At 40.4% G+C, this 18,095-nt stretch overlaps 1 protein-coding gene across 17 annotated transcripts in view; it reads left to right on the forward strand.

Annotated features, from left to right (window-relative positions):
• The window catches only part of LOC134206396 (neurobeachin), a 486,080-nt gene that overhangs the window by 430,961 nt on the left and 37,024 nt on the right, over positions 1-18,095 (forward strand). For 9 of the 17 annotated variants that reach the window (XM_062682098.1, XM_062682099.1, XM_062682100.1 and 6 more), the window contains 2 exons: positions 14,291-14,986; positions 15,612-15,721. In XM_062682098.1, coding sequence (XP_062538082.1) covers positions 14,291-14,986; positions 15,612-15,721 — 806 coding nt within the window. The remainder of the gene's footprint in view (positions 1-14,290; positions 14,987-15,611; positions 15,722-18,095) is intronic. The other 8 variants (XM_062682109.1, XM_062682111.1, XM_062682110.1 and 5 more) reach the window with 2 other exon arrangements.

An 18,095-nucleotide genomic window follows, 5' to 3' on the forward strand; every position in this document is an offset into this window, starting at 1 on the left:
TTACAAGATTTTCCTTTGTTTGCTGTTAGAACTGTCATATTTTTCTTGTTTGCTGTTAGAAAACAACAAACAATGTGTGGAAACACTAAGAAAAATATCGCAAATTTGAACTAGACATCAGGTGAAAATGATAATTTTCATTTTGATTCAGTGTGCAGCAAAAAAAAAATCACTCTGTGATAGTGTTGGTAAAATCTGCTTGGAGACCTCAATACGTTTGCATGCACTGGGAAAAATTGTATAGTAGAAACTACCATTTTAGGGGTAATATTGAGAACAGTACCGACGTTTTTCAACCGAAGTGCCAATCGTCTTGAAATAACTAAAATATGCTCTATTTTACGATAAAAATAGTTTATTCAACCGCTTACATGGTTTTATTATTTTTTATTCCTTTATTTATTCATTCAGGCACTCTGTGTTAGTTAACCGCTACTGTGCCGAGATCTACTGTGGTATTCTGCTGTGCAGAATACGAATCCACACAGAATCTATTTCTAGATTTCAATTACCATTATTGTTGTTGCAAGTTCATCTCATCGTCAGTCCATTGTGTCCGTTTGTTCATGTCGTGCATCCAATGATCGTTGCATTGTTCGGTTGCCAGTTTATCCGGGTACGTTGGAGGAATGCCTCCGAGAAGAACAAGTTGTCAGTCGTCATCAGGCAGCCATGACGATAAGGCGCGTCTCCCAATACGCTACCGCATGGGCTGCGCATCCGGCGACTGACGAGGGTTTGGTGGAGGGGCTGGGAATCGAACCCATGACCATTCGCTTATAAGGCGAACGTGTAGCCAACTACGCTACGGGACCCCCCGAGCTTACATGGTTATTTTTACTAAAAATATAGTAAAAATGTGTGATAAAATTAACTATTTTGTTTGAGTCTATGCTAAATAACAATTTTTGTGGTAAAATTGAAAATAATATTAGTCAGATTTACTACATTTATGATGAAATTAAGCGATTTGTCCCTTCGGTTGAAGAACGTCGGTACTGTTCTTAATTTTACCACAAAATTGTAATTTCTACTACAAAGTTTTTTTCAGTGTAGTATTGGGAAGGCTATGCAATTTATTCGTTTTTTTGTGTTACATATTTTTAAACCTGCAATAAATTGAACTGGCTGCTGTTACTCCTACAGTACATATACTGTTTACCACGATCAATATCTACTACTGCACCTACTAGGGCTTGATTTATATAAACAGGCACATGCGATTTCTAAATTTCGACGGAGAAGCGTCGTTTGGCCGAAAATCAGTTCGCTGAAAACCATTCGACCGATTGTCACCTGCTCGAATAGTTAACACGTTAAACCGAAAGTCCTCAATCCGCTAGCCGAAACAGTTATTAGGCCGAAAACATACTTTGGCCGAAACAGTTATTAGGCTGAAAATGTCATTTGACCGAAATGGATATACGGCCGAAAATGACGTTTCGCCGGTGGCTTTAGCACATTTCGTTAAATGACATTTAGTCAAATGACATTATGAAAAAATGACACTTGGAATAGATACTTGGCCGATATGGTCGTTTGGCCGAAAATAACGTTAGAAATACGAAATCAAACGTGAGAATATGGGGTTTTGGCCTAATGGTTTGTTTGAAGAAAGTGAATCCGAGAAGCCGAGTGAGTGAAGGGTAGCTACACGCACACGACGCGGCGGAGAGCAGAAATTCGAGTCCGCCGGCTAAGGAGATTAGGCTGTACATAATCTATATGGCAGAGTTGATCACCGAATTCGAGACTGGGAGAAGTTTGACTGAACGAGCATGGGAAAGCTAGCTGCAAGGTGCAAGAAGCGTCACAATCCATTTTTGCTTGAGGAAGAGTCGTTTGGCCGAAACCCATTTGGCCGAATTCCAGTATGGCGAACGAACCATTAGGCCGAAACCCATCTGGCCGAAAGTCATTTGGTCGAATAGGTTATTTGGCCGAATGGGTCATTTGGGCGAATAGAATATTTGGCTGAATAGGACGTTTGGCCGGATAGGACATTTGGCCAAAAAGGACATTTGACCGAATAGGTCATTTGAACGAACATGTCATTTGGCCGAGCAGGACATTTGACGGATAGGTCATTTGAAAAGTGAGAAAAGTTAGACGTCTTTTTTCCACTTCTCACTGTGAAAAGTGAGTAGCGTGAAGTAAGACATGAGACGTCTCACTACTCATTTCTCACTTCTCACTATAAACAATGAGAAGCGAGAAGTGAGTATTGAGACGTCTCACTTTTCACTGTGAGAAGTGAGTAGTACAAAGTGAGAAGTGAGACGTCTCACTATTCACTTCTCTTCTCTCACTGTTTGCAGTGAGCAATTCTCAGCTCTCACTGTAAAAAGTGAGAAGCCCGAAGTGACTCATTACTCACTACTCATGAGGAGTGAGAAGTAAGGCTTCCCACTACACATTTTTCACTGCACACTGTCAAAAGTGAGAAGTGAGTAGTAAGACGTCTCACTTCGCACTACTCACTTTTTACAGTAAGAAGTGAGAAGTGAGGAGTGAGAAGTGAGACGTCTTACTTCTCACTAATCATTTCTCACTTCTTACTGTAAAAAATGAGAAATGAAAAGTGAGTAGCGTGACGTCTCACTTCACACTTTGCACTACACACTTTTCACAGTAAGAAGCCGAAATAAGTAGAGAAGTGTGACGTCTCAATTTTCACACCTCGTTTCTCACTTTTCAAATGACTTATTCGGCCAAATGACTCATTCAGCCAAATGATCTGTTCTGGCAAAATAATCTATTCGGTCAAATGTCTTATTCCTAAGTATCCTATTTGACTATATGACCCAAATGGTATATTCGGCCAAACATCTTTCGGCCTAGTGGCCTTCCGCCAAATGGCATTCGGCCAAACGGTATTCGGCCAAACGGCCCTTCCCCCTAGCTATATTGGCCGGTTTGAAATGAGCTGTTCGACAAAGCGGTAGCGCTGACGAAGGAGGTACGATACATTCATTCCAAGGGCGGTTTCTAGTTGCGAAACTGGGTTTCCAATTCCAGAGAGTTCCTAGAGGCCGTGGGAGAACGAAAGCAAATGCGTACTTTTCGGTGAGGAAAAGCAGCCCGAATCCGAGCGTGAGTAGTTCACCGTATGACAAATTTTCATTTTCGACTAAGCGTCTTCTTGTCCGGTGAGCAGTTGGCTGTTTTAGTAGGAAATAATTATAAAACCAAGCCGATCAAGTGCAACGCTCTCGATTCCTCTATCGAAGAAGATCGACCATGTGTTGATTTCCACGATATTGCCATGATCATGTCCCCAACGATTCTCGAAGTGGAGGGTAGCATGCGTCTATCGGTTCACGCCGAATTGTTGAAAGAAAAAAGACGGACGGAAGATCGAAGCACTTCCAGCTACAGTAGCAGTGAAGAACGCGACTTGGAAAATCGTGTGATCGATCGTATGACGACTCAAGCATGATTGATAACCTTTCGGAGGTTCGTATGCCGCTGAGGAGAACTGTTGGACTTTTATTCCGACAACGATATAAACTTCCAAGGAGCAAACAAGGCACGATAAGAGGATGAGTTTACGGATTCACAATTTTCGATTCGCCTGGTGCTGACGTACGTGCCCCTGGAGTTAGATGTGGAAGAAGCTTTGACTCCGAACCATTTCGTTCTGGGCGTCGAAACGTAGTGAAATTTTCTCTTCAGATTCGGATAATAATTTTGTTGTTGTCAGTGGCTATTAAGGTGGTGGCTATTATGACGTCTGTAGTGACATCAGAGCCGTCCGTCGGCGGTGGTTGCTGCAAAAAAAATGCCGCGCTAGCGTCTGTAACCATTCAGCAGTATAAAGATAAATCTTTTCACAACTTTAAGCATTACATCCAAACACGCCAAATCAAACCCTTCTCTTTGTATAGTAATGGACCTGACAAAGGACCGATTTTCAAAATTGTGCGCCTTGCAATTACTAACAGCATGCGAGCAACGATTTCACTTGAGTGATGTTCCTATGGTCTCCAGTTAGCCTTGCGAGCAAAGGCGTAGAATTGCCAATCCGGAAATGGCGAGTTTGATTCTCGGTCCGGTCTAGGGGGTTTTCGGGTTGGAAACATTCTCGACTCCCTGGGCATAGTGTATCCATTGTACTTGTCACACAAGATACATACTCATGCAATGGCAGGTATAGAAAAGCTTTCAATTAATAACTGAGGAAATGCTAATAGAACACTGAGTTGAGAGCCATAGAAGAAGAAGAAGATGTTTCTACTGACGACGCGTTTTTGCAGCAACCACCGCCGATAGCCGCCATTGTTGGGTGAATTTTCTGGACATATTCTCTTCTGTGTATAAAGGTGGTCCTAACAAAGGACCAATTGATTTTAAATGTACCACGACCGCCATCCGATGATTCGTTGACACGTAAATGACGCGCTGCTGCCACGATCGCCACCGAGCCGATGTTACTAGACCGCTACCAAATGGTCCAGTGAAAACCCGAACGAAAATGTCGCGCGCGCGCAAGACACGGCTTTTTTTAAGCACAGAGAATAGGGGAAATGTTTCGATCTCCATCTCACTGTACATATTTCCATCTCATCGCTAAACAAAGAAATACGGCACCAAATTCGTCGCTTCTTTTTGTCAACATGCGTGCTTACTGCTGAAAAAATCACAAAAATAATAAACAAACCAAATTCCTTTCCATTGCTTTGTTTTTGATGAGATGGAAATAGGAGCTATGAGATGAAGTGGCGAACCGTTCCCCTATGTAGTGGTGGGCCAAAAGGTGCGTACCTTACATCAATCTGATGTCCGTGTTGGGGGTACATGAACGGAATTGGTTGGTTCTGAAATTTTTACCAGGAGTGAAAGAACTAAAACTTTCAATAGTTTGACGTTGATAATCAATAGTTTCAATACAATTAGCAAATTTGTGGAAAGTTTGCACATTCATTGTGTTATGCCCTCAGACACAGTGGTTTTCTTTAGTCCAGTTAACCCCACGGGGTGGTGATTATCACTCTTTCTTAAATAACTGAGACACTTCTGGATTTGGTAAATTCTAGTCCAAGACTGATTTATTCATTTTCATATTCCTAACTATGTGGCCTCATACGGTGGTGGGTACGTGACCCTTTTCGCTCACTCAGCATAACCGCGTTCATCGTCCGGGTGGCGTGATCGCGGATATGCTGAATTGATTATTTTACTTTTTATGGTTATATCAACAGTAAACAGTTGATATCAAATACAGGGCCGCATCCACCACACGCCCTAACTTATTTAATAAAAAATTAAGTTTTTTAACTTACATTTTTTTTTTACCTTTTCTTATGCATTTTCACTGAATAGATACATATTGTAATTTAAGCTTTGTAGTTGAAATAAACTGATTATAAACATACATTTTTCATTTTTAAGTCGATGACATATACCTTATATACTTTGAGTAAATATATTTGAATATTTAATGAATTAATATATTTCGCGAAATATGTTAATTATTTGTAGTAATTTATTATTTATTTATAAACTTATTTATATATTTATGTATTTATTTTTAAACATTATCCACCACACGTCCACTACCATCAATCCTTGAATAGGATTGTTCTGTTTTTATGTATAGTTTCAAATTTTCCATTCCTTTTTATCAAAATATTTGGCCCTAAATCTTGCACTACATCAAATGGACCTTCATTAATATCCTCAAGTTTAGAAACATCACATCTCTTAATAAAAACTTTCTGACTATTCTGGAACACAATCTTTTTTACCTCTTTGTTGGATTCTTCGCATTGTCGAATTTTGTTTTGCATTAATGTTTGTCTCGCATCATTGTATGACATTTGTAATCTGTACTTAAGTTCTTTAGCATAATCATCAAAGTTATAAATAGGCTGTACTTCGGTGTGAATCAGAGATGGAACAACGCATTTTCTTCCGAACAACAATTCAAATGGAGTGTAGTTATGGCTAGAGTGAACTGTTGTATTATACATAAAGGTCCAAAATGGTATCCATTCCGACCAAGTAAAATATTGACCATGTGAATTAACTCTCAAAAAATTTCCCAAAGTCTTGTGCGAGTTTTCTAGTGCCCCAATGGTTTCATGATGGTATGCGGTGCTACTTAGTTTTTCAATACCTAGCAACTCTGCCATATCCTTCATAACCTGTGACATAAACTCAGTTCCTCTATCCGTTGCAATGGTTTTTGGAACTCCAAACTGTAGGATTACAGCTTCCATAAATGCTTGTGCTACAGTTCTAGTTCGTTTGTCTTCAATAGGTTTAGCGATAATGAACTTAGTTAGCTCACATTGTATAGTCAAAATATATTCCTTCCCGTGATTATCCTTTGGTAATGGGCCTACCAAATCCAAATAAAGCTTTTCCATTGATTGGCTAGCTGTGGTAGTTACCTCAAGAGGTTGCCGTGTCGTTTTATGATGTTTCGTCTTTTACACAAGATACATTTGTTAACAAAATTTTCCACGTCCGCTTTTAAACCATTCCAATAGTAATATTGGCGTATAGTTTTGAACATTCGCTGCATACCTATGTGACCCGCTGTTTTTCCAATATGGAAATTATTCAAAATCTTATCCTTTTCCTCTGGATTCTTTATAATTTGTGCGCGTTTAATAATTATTATTTTGGGATCCCTTATTTTGTGTTTCTTCACATATTCAACGTACAGTTTTGATATTTGATTATCGTCGCTAAGTACGATAACCACCGCGGTTTGTTTTATTCTTCCACATAAGGACTTCAAATCCGCTGACAACCGCCTGAACATGATGTCTAGCCTTTCTTTTCTGTCCGTAGAAGAACTTTTTTTCTGTACGAATTTTGCGCAATTAAATATTATTTTATTAATTTTCGGGACATAGTAGCAGAATTCGGTTCCAATGCAATCTTTGGTTCTACTTTCTCCTTGTTTAGGATTTTTCGAAACTCTAGCTCTAATGAATCTCGTGGTTTTTAAGTAGTTCGACTATCGAAGGGTGATCAATCCTTTCGATAGGAGCTTCATTATTATCTCGCCGGCTTTCAGTAAATTTTGACGTTCTTGGTATCTTGTGGTGACTAAGCATTCGTCTTCGTGTATTTTGCTTATTTGTTTTAATTCATCAGAAGAGATTCTCGATAATGCGTCTGCAGCTGCATTATCCGTTCCCTTCTTATAAAACACTTCAAATGAGTAATCCTCTAATGCTAATCGAAATTTAGTTAGCCTACTAGATGGATCAGTCATACTGAACAAATAAACGAGTGGTCTATGATCGGTAAATATTTTGAATTTTCTGCCATATAAATATGGTCTAAAATGGCGAACTGCCCATACGACTCCTAGCAGCTCTTTTTCAATCGTTGAATAGTTCTGCTCTGCCGAGTTTAACATTCTGCTTGCATATGCTACCGGTTTACCATTGCCATTGTGTAGCACTGCTCCTAAACCATATTTAGATGCATCAGTAGTCACTTCGAAAATATTACAACGTGTAAAATTAGGAAAATCTAGCACTTCTGATCCTATCAACTTTTGTTTGAGTGTTTCAAATGCCTTTTCCTGTTCTTCTTCCCATTTAAATTGAACTCCCTTTCGAGTCAATTTGTTTAACGGACTTGCAATTTGTGAAAAATTTCTTATATGTCTTCGATAGTAATTTGCAAACGCTACAAAACGTTTACATTCATTGACGGACATTGGTTTTGGAAAATTCTTTACCACATCGATTTTGCAGGATCTGGAGATATCCCTTGATCTGACACTACGAATCCTAAATACAACATTTGTGTTTTAAGAAATTCACACTTTTCGCATTTAATTTTAGATTCGCTTCACGCAGTCTTAGAAACACATCATGCAAATTTTTATTGTGATCTTCAAGATGTTTCCCGAAAACAATTAGATCGTCCAAATAAACAAAACACTGAGAATAGTTCAATCCAGCCATAGCAATCGTCATTAATCTTGAGAAAGCTGAAGGACTTATTTTTAATCCCATCGGCAATCTCTTCATTCGGTATTGACCTTTGTTAGTAGAGAATGAAGTACAATCCCTATCTTTCGGATCAATCAGCATTTGGTAATATCCTTGATTCAAATCCAGATGCGTAAAATAGACCGCCCCAGATAATGAGTCTAGAATATCCGTAATGTTCGGTAGCGGAAACTTATCGTCTATTAAACTATCGTTTATAGCCCGATAATCCACTACTAGTCTCCATTTCTTTTGGCCATTCTCATCAGCCTTTTTCGGTACTAAAAGGACTGGTGAGGACCAAGGCGATGATGCCTCTTCAATTATGTCATTATCTAACATTTTTTGAATTTCCTCTTCGACAACCTGTTGTTGACTATGAGGTATCCTATATGGCTTTTTGTAAATAGGAGCTACTCCTGACTTCAAAGGAATGCTCTGCTCAAAAACGTTAGAATAAGTTAGCTTGTCGCCCGGTAGTAGAAACAAATCAGAAAATTTTCTACAAATTTGCTCCACACTAACTTTTTCCCTACCTTTCAGATGTTCTAGATTTAAATTCTCAAATAACAACTTTTCCCTTTCTGACGGGTTCGATTCAAATTCAGTTTTTTCTAATAAGTTGAACTCAGATAATGGCTTCATGAGCGGCGTGAATTGTTTAATATTTACCACTTCTTCCCGAATATTTAAAATTCTTACTGGAATTTTTCCATTCTTCGGTCGAACTATAGTCGACGCTATAAAAACATCTTTCGCTATTTCCCTTGGAAAAATTACATAGTCGTCTTCGACATTTGTTGACACAAAAGTGATGAATTCACTTCTCGAAGGTATTGAAATCATTTTAGATGTGTTTTGTAAAACTGTGGACACTCTTCCTTGTGTATTTCCCAAAGACAGTGTACTCGACTCAAAATCAATGTACGCTCCATATTTCATTAAAAAATCGTTTCCTAAAATGCCTTCCGTCGAAAGTAGTTTCAATCCATCGACAACATGGAATCTGCAAGAAAATTTAATTCTTTTTAAAGAAATTATTAATGTTACTGTTCCAATAGCATAATACTTCTCTTTTTATTATACAACAAGATGCACCTGTGTCTATTACAAAAGGTATAGATGTGTCATATCCATGCAATCGGAAATTAGCACGAGAAGCCGTTACAGGGTTATTCACGAAATAACTCCTGCATCACGTTAACTTCTTCTCGAGCTTGACCTTCTGGGCGTGTATTATTCTCTCGTTCTCGACCTTCTTCATTGTGAACACAATTACATTGGTGACGTGCTTGGTTTTCACGATGATTGTTATCATGATTGCGATTGTTACCACTATGGTTGTTATGTCGATTTCCTTGAAAATGACCTCTTTCACTTCTTCCTCTACCAGAATGATAGCCTCTCTGGCTCTGGTAGTTGTTGCTAAAACCTCTTCCTTGGAAACGTCGACCACGGTTATAGTTTCCATTTTGTTGTTGACCCCGATAATTTCGTGAGCTATTCTTTCCTGCGCCTGGGGGTTGGTACCAGTTGACCTCCTCTTTGGTAATTGGTACTACTTCCAGTGCATCAGAAATCGCTCTGTTTAAATTCGGTGGATTTCTGGCCTTGACAAAGAAAGCCGTTTGGTTATTATTAAGTCCGGCAATAAACGCATTTGTTGCGATAGGTTGAACTATCGCATCTGCTGCGGCCTCATTGGCGAATGTCTTGTTCGAAACGTAAGCAGTGGCTAGCTTAGCTGCCAGCTGCTCCACTTCCTTACCAAATTCTGTAACTGACCTTTGTTTCTGTCTAGATTGCTTTAACTCTGCCTCGCATGCTGTTGGAGTTAATTTTACTGCGAATCTTGTAGTAAGTTTTGTTTCCAGTCAGCTCGCGTTGCAGCTCCCTCGATAGAACCATTGGCAGCAACAACCAACCTTGTTTTTAAGAAGGTTATTATGGTGGCATCCGGAACGGACGCTGAATATGCCTTTAATCAATCAATAGTCTCCAGGAAGTGTCCCAATTCAAGACTATCCCTGCAAACTTATCGATAATTTTCAAAGCTAATGCAATATCGAGCGTTGTAGCCATCGCGAGCAATTTCGTTTGTATAAGATTGATTACTTCAGCATAAACAGCCTCCAATTTGCATAAATGTTCGGAATACTGCGTTGGGTCTAATTTTTCCTTTATACTATCAAGTTTTTCGCGAGCCTTTATATATGTTACGGTACAAAACTCCTTCTTAGTCTTAAGAGTACTTTCCAAAATGTTCGATAAGGGTTTTTTCTAGATTAACTTTGTTTCTCACTAAATATGTCAAAAGCTCCTGTATGTTACTTAGTTCATCACTCATTTGGCTACCATAGTTGAACACCACTTCGACCAAGAAACAGTTTAAATGATATCGGGATTACACAATTGGTGAAACAAAACGAACAACTTTACAAATTATGCACTTGACAAAGAAATAAAACTTACATTTTCTTTGCTGATCGATTACGACTTGCACCTTGTCCTACGGTAACGCTGTCGCACGCCGTGCTGCACGCTCCGCCAGCCTTTCCGTGCTTCGTTTGTGTAGTTGGATGACTCCTTTTGCTACGATGTAGATCACCGCCAGTAGGGCCATTCCGCATAGCGCCAACGATTGCGCAGTTTGGTGTCCATCCGCGGAATTGCTGGTGTTGATGGCTAGGTTCTCATCAGAAGAAAACCATCCCATTTTGATTGTATTTTTTCTCGGCACTATCGACTGACTATTTTTCTGCACTCTTGGGTCTAGGCAACTTTCCGCGCACTGGTACAAATTTCTTCCTCCTGATTTGGCACTCCGGGGTTTTGTTGCTGTGCTCACTCAGTTTTATTTTGTTCATAACACAATTTCACTCGCCCATCCGCGCGGAGCACTGACCAGTCAACCGTCTGGTATCCGCTTATTCTACTAGCGGCGGTTCATAAAATCAATTACTGAACCGCGCGACTGTTCCGTGGTTCTTCTCACACCATATAATTATTCACTCATTTTGGACTTTACTATAAGTGCTTCACTTCAACTTTTCAAAACTCAAGCCTGCTCCTGGCAGGATCGCCATGTTATGCCCTCAGACACAGTGGTTTTCTTTAGTCCAGTTAACCCCACGGGGTGGTGATTATCACTCTTTCTTAAATAACTGAGACACTTCTGGATTTGGTAAATTCTAGTCCAAGACTGATTTATTCATTTTCATATTCCTAACTATGTGGCCTCATACGGTGGTGGGTACGTGACCCTTTTCGCTCACTCAGCATAACCGCGTTCATCGTCCGGGTGGCGTGATCGCGGATATGCTGAATTGATTATTTTACTTTTTATGGTTATATCAACAGTAAACAGTTGATATCAAATACAGGGCCGCATCCACCACAATTGATATATAAATCCTTAAATTCTATCGAAAGATAATGTCACTATTATCGTTTAAAATCTTACATGATTTCGTAACGGTCCCCAATTTGGATTTTTTTATTTTGCAGCCTGTATCCAAGGCTTCCCCTTACACGTAGTTTTTGTCAAAAAATGCCGACGTCTCACTTTCAGTGGTGGAAATCTGTGACCCTTGTTCATAAAACGAGAAATAGCCAATGCAAAATACTCGTGAACACAAAAAAAATGTTCGTGAAGCTTCGCGAGTCATTCGGGTAATTTGCAAAATGTCAGAAAGCAACATCGGAACATGTTTCTCATGGATGTTCGAGCAAGAACACATTTGTTTATTGTTATTGTGTTTATCTCAAGTGAAATTTATTTATAATATTTTTTACTCGCAAACCAAATACTGCCCTGTTTTTTTGTCTTTGCTCTGCCCGTACTAGCAAACAAAGCAAGTGCCAAAAATACAGGCAGCAGGTTCGCGCAAGTGTGGAATTTTTGGTAGGGTCAATTACACTTTTTTCTTATTCGTGAAGAGAGTATTTCCATCACTGCTCACTTTTCACTTCGTTCTTCACACTTTTCTCAGCTCGAAGTGTCAAGAAAGTCAAACTTCTTACTTTTCACTCCTTATTGCTCACGTCTTACTGTTTAGGGTCTGTCTCATTTGGAGAATTAAACTGAAATTAAACTTAAAAGTGACATTTCAATAATTATCAAATAACCCTGCTCGCAGAGCAAGATTACTTTTGACAGATATCGAATCATTTTGCATCGATGTCTTATTGGAATTGCTGGGTAGCACCAGCCATTCTTATGACTGGGTTATTTGCTAATTTTCGAACTGTCACTTTTAAGTTTAATTCTCCAAATGAGACAGAGCCTTAAAGTGAGAAATGAGGACTCATTTCTAACTTTTTGTGGCTCAGCTTTTACTACGTGTTACTAACTTTTCGCAGTGAGAAATAAGGAGTGAGATGTGAGAAATAATGAGTGAGAATTGAGAAGTTTCACTTCTTGATTCTAACTAAAGAACCTGCACTCATAACAAAGAGATGAAGTGTCAAAATTGGAACAACGCATTTGCTGTCAAATCGGTTGTTCCAATCGAGCACAAGGTTGTTAAAGGTAGGAGTATTGCGCCTCTTTGTTTTTAATCCAGGCTCGTTAATTCTAACCTGAGGCAAGACTTGCAGAGACGCTGCTTTCTTTCCCCTTGTTTTGACACTTGTTCTTCTTGTCATCACAGTTGACCGTCGAGTTTCAAATGTTTCACCTAAGCCCCGGGTTGACTCTTCTGAGCACAATATAAGTGTATACAATTCGCGAATTAGTAAACTAATTTTAATAAAGATTTTTATACCAAGAACAAAACACACGTTTATAACTGATTAATAATAAGCTAATCGAATGATTTGGAATACTCGTTAATGTGAAAAAGTCTTCGTAAAACAAAAATCATGCGGTATATTTTATTTAGGATACCAATATTTTCACACAAAAAGCTGCTGACTACGTCTGACAGTTCGTGACAGCAGTTGACTGGCAGCAGATAAAGTTGCATTTTTTACCTCTTTACAAGTCCCGTCCCAAATTCTAACGTCTTAAACTTCTCACTGTGCTAAGTGATAAATGCGAAGTGAAAAATGAGAAATGATAAATGAAAAGTTTATTGCTAGAAGTAATGTAGAAGTTATAACTAAGGTGTAAGAAGTGAGGCAGGTAATTTTGTACTTCTCATTTCTTATTTCTTACTTCTAATTTCTCAACTATCATGAATCACTTCACACTTTTCACATTCACTATTTTTGAGCCAAACAATACATTCGACCACTTGACTAATTCGGCTAAATGGCTGTTTCTGCAAAACTATCATTTCTCCCAAACGGCCTTTTCGGCTAAATGACCTGTTCGACTAAACGACATTTCTGGTCGCATTACCTGTTTGGTAAAATGGCCTTTTCTGCCAAACGACCTGTAATGGTAAACAATTTCTTCGACCAAATTATCTGTTCCGCCGTATGTCGCTTTCAGTCAAACAACTTTTTCAGCGAACCGTTTTCGGACTAATAATCATTTCGACCAAACTTGCAGCAGTCCACCCAACAACGCAGCAAGGCAAGTGTCTGTCGCATTCATGTTGAGATTCTCAGTGGTATCTGGGTCGTCGGTGTCAGAGGAACTGGCTACGAATTTCGGAACCATGCTGAGAGCTGAATAGCACTAGGAAGTGGCTCATTTTGGTTTCTTTTTTTCTTGGTATGCATGTATGCAATATGCATGTATGTGACTAATATGATTAACAAGCTAATTCAATCGAAATATTGATCCTCAAACATTTTATTTCCGGGTGTGTACCAGGATGAACAATGGCGGCTCTCCTACTACACAAATTCTTACAACGCTGAGAATTGCAAAGAAAGATAATACCAGACTGTATGCTTAATATGCTTCTTAATTGTATTTTCTGTTAGTAATTCAATGTTCTGTTCCAAAACTATGCTTAGATAAATGTATATGTGTTTGTGTGAATGTTTGTTTTTGTTTCTACTTCCACTCCCAAAACTGCTCAATACGTATTCTTATACTGCTAAACATGTACCTAATCGAGAATAAATGCAAATTCCTCTTCCCTTCTCGTTCTTTTTCTTTTCGTCTTTTATTCCCAATGGTTTTATCTCTACCGCTGCGCGCGCTTACCCCCCTCTCACCGCACCACCTATGTTAACAAACACCATCAACGCATTGGTCAACGGGCAAAACCAAATCCATCGCTAACGAACCATAACCTTCTCGTGCTCCTTTGCGTATCGCTACTAATAAAAAAAAACTCACCAACACACCGCCACGATTACAACCACCCCAAAACACCCCCACACACAAACACGCCGCCGCCGCTGTTGCTGCTGCCGCTCCCGCCATGCAGACTCGAGCAATCGTCCACTGTTCCCGCAATGGTCGCACCACGTCTATCCACAGTTCCTACCGGGATCGCATCCCAGCCACCAAACGGCCGCGATGACCGCCGTGGCCCCGTCGTCTTCGTCGTCGTCGCTGGTGGCCACTGCAGCGGCTGCTGCTGCTGCCGCCGCAGCCGCCGGCCAAGCACCGCAACTGATGAGCTCCTCCTCTTCGGCAGTGCACGGTGGAGGGCCGGTCCCGAACACGGCCAACCTACAGATGATGCACCACGGCAGTAACAATACAATCACTTCGTCGTCCTCGCAGACGACGTCCTCTTCGTCTTCGTCGTCGATCGGGCTGATGAACGGCACCAACAATAACAACAACAGTGGCGGTCTGTCAGGCCCCACGATGAATGGACCCATTGGTTCGATGGTGGCATACAATGGCAACAGCAACGGTTACCCCAGCGATGTGGTCGGTTGCTACACCTCGGTAACAGGGCATCATCACCATCAGCAGCAGGTGGCCCAACATAACCTAACCAATAACAACTCGCTGACAGCGCTCAGCTCCGGCCCGTACGGTCAGGCTCATCTGCGCGGTCGAACCGGGGGCCTCAACAACGGTCTCGTCGCCCACAGTGCCCTCGGAGGCAAGCTGGGGAAAGGACTCAATAACGGTGATAACCATATCTATCATTGTAACGGTATGACAGGTATCGTGTTTTGTTCTGGGCACCTTCAAAACCAACTAAAATTTTGACAATTTATTCTTCTGTGACTTCTGTTTTTTTTCCTAATTTGTTATGCGTTTGTGATGTATGTCGATTATGATTGTGCTGTGCGGGAACCAACCCCCAAAACAGAGTACTGTTTCGTCGCCATTTTGTTTCGTTCATGCGTTGACTGTCTTTTGTTTTCCGAATTTGGATTTGCGTTTCGATGGATCCCGATGGCATTCAGTTTTGTGTTTTGTTTGCGTGCGCTCTTCGTTTTTTGTTTCGTTTTCTTTTGGGTTGATTCGAATTTTAGCAACACACCTCAACATGAAACACTGGAATTTATAACCACAAGCACTCGTACACCGAAGTCACGTCTCCTATTGTTCTTTGCCACTCCCACGCACAACGGTGCACACGATAGACGTCTAACACGGAAACGCTTGAAGCGCACACTCACATACGGGCACTCCCTTTCGCACAAAGTCCTTATTTGAGTAGTATTTCTTATTTTGATTAAAACTTATTTTTTCGTCGTTAAATTTGTTAATATTTACAAACCTTTGAGAATTGCAAGAAGCACATGGATTAAAACTGTTCTTGTTACCCATTGTTTTTGTAGGAAACCGCTCGCTCCAAGATGGCGACTACGAGGTGATTGTGGTGGACGAGAACAATTCTTCCGTGATAGCGGACAACGATTCGCACTCCAGTGGCCCGCTGTCGATCAAGGTGAGTGATATTGCAGGCGAAGACAAACTTGGTTTTCTCTCATATATCAATAACAGCTCCGTTTCTAATAAATGTTTAAAATTCTGTAGTTATTAACGTTCGAAATGTTTATAAATTGCATGTAAATTAAACTGTAGATTCGATTATCTCTCGGACGTTTAAGGACGAATAACATTCAGGGCTTTAAGAGTAGTTTGCAGAACCATTTTACGAAACGAAGGATGAAATAATTGTTGTTTCATTGTATCCCAAGCAGTGAAGGCATAACAGAATTTCAGTTTTCAATAATCAATTCCAAATTTCAATCTTATTTATAACGATTGTCAAATATAAAAACTAGGGAAATTGTTACGTTTTCCATCTCACTGAACATATATTCATCTCATCGCAAAACAAAGAAATACAGCACCAATCTCGTCGCTCCTTTTTGTTAACACGCGTGCTCACTGGTGAAAAAATCATAAAAATAAGAAATAAACTAAATTCCTTTTCATTGCTTTGTTTTTGATGGGATGGAAATAGGAGCTGTGGGATGAGGTGTCGAACCGTTCCCCTTGTATGTGAGTATAGGTCGTTGCGCGCGGCAAACCTAACCTCACAATTCTGACAGGTCCTGGTCCTGTTGTTTACGTTTCGGACTTAGAAATGTTTTGATCCAAATGAAATCTCCATATTTCATGATGCTGAAGACTTTATGCATATTCCGCATTTAAATACAAACACGTTTATATAATTATCGATCAGATAATCCAAAGAAGAACAGAAAAATCTCAAAATTGAAATGTAATGGTCTGTAAACAACAGGACCAGTACCTGTCAAAAGTCAAAAAATTATATCTTAGAAGCAACAAAACAACATTACAAACTTCTATTAACGACATAGTTTTTTATGTCTATGCTACAATAAATAAAGATTCTGCTTTGTTTTCTTGAACGGTGTTGAGGATTTAAATTATCACTGGATCATTTTCATTTTGATCGAATAACGAAATCGCGATTACTTTAAAAACAAGAGCGTTTTATTAACGAAACTTAAATGATTTATTTGACGCGACGAATTTTGGTTTGCAACCGATCACACAGCGTTTATACTGACTACTGGTTCTTTAATTATGACGAGATATATGTACGTACATTGCTATAATCACATTATCGAGAGTTATAATTGCAAGTGAGAGAAATTTGGAAATACTCTACACTACATATAAACGTATGGTTCATATGCTGTTGCTGTTAGAACTCACGCTAATAGTTTTCTAGCAGGTGCGTTCACAGAATTTATTCTTCTAATCGGCATCAAACGGGTTAGGTACCCATTCGATGTCATAATTAAGTTTGTATAGTCTTGAAATCATGTCAATACACAAACAAATCGTCTGCAATCGAATGCAACCTGTGTCCAAGGGCTTGACGATCCCTCCCCAGGCCATCTGCGAGTTGTGGCGCCTGCCTAGGATGTGGTGGGGTTTGACAGTGGGCCTTGTTAAACCTCTATAAAAAGCTGCATGTATCCGCAAGTAGGCTCCGCCAAAGCGACTGTGTGCCGCTCAAAGCGCAGCAGCCCAAGTCCTGGTGTTGGGTGGAACGCTAAACAGCCCTGACACGACGGCCCTCCGACGAGACAGGAGGTTTGCGCAGGCCCAATAAGCCGCCTGGAAAACCAATAATTACGAACAATATAAGAGATAATGCGACTCGATATAATCGGCAAAGACCTAGGCGACAAATACAGGATCACAATTGGAAGCTTGGACCATGGAACTGCAAGTCGCTAGGCTTCGCAGGTTGCGACAGGATATTCTACGATGAATTACATCCCCGCAACTTCGATGTCGTAGCGCTGCAGGAAATCTGCTGGACAGGACAGAAAGTGTGGAAAAGTGGGCATCGAGCGGCTACCTTCTACCAAAGCTGTGGCACCACCAACGAGCTGGAAACCGGCTTCATAGTGCTGGGAAAGATGCGCCAACACGTGATTGGGTGGCAGCCAATCAACGCAAGGATGTGCAAGCTGAGGATACAAGACCATTTCTTCAACTGCATCATCAACGTGCACTGCCCACACGAAGGGAGACCTGACGACGAGAAAGAAGCGTTCTATGCACAGCTGGAACAGACATACGATGGATGCCCACTGCGAGACGTCAAAATCGTCATCGGTGACATGAACGCTCAGGTAGAAAGGGAGGAAATGTATAGACCGGTCATCGGACCGGATAGTCTGCATACCGTATCGAACGACAACGGCCAACGCTGCATCAACTTTGCAGCCTCCCGCGGAATGGTAGTCCGAAGCACTTTCTTCCCCCGCAAGAATATCTACAAGGCAACATGTAAATCACCTAATCAAGTAACGGAAAACCAAATCGACAAC

This window comes from Armigeres subalbatus, chromosome 1 (assembly GCF_024139115.2).
Source record: "Armigeres subalbatus isolate Guangzhou_Male chromosome 1, GZ_Asu_2, whole genome shotgun sequence".
Taxonomy (NCBI): domain Eukaryota; kingdom Metazoa; phylum Arthropoda; class Insecta; order Diptera; family Culicidae; genus Armigeres; species Armigeres subalbatus.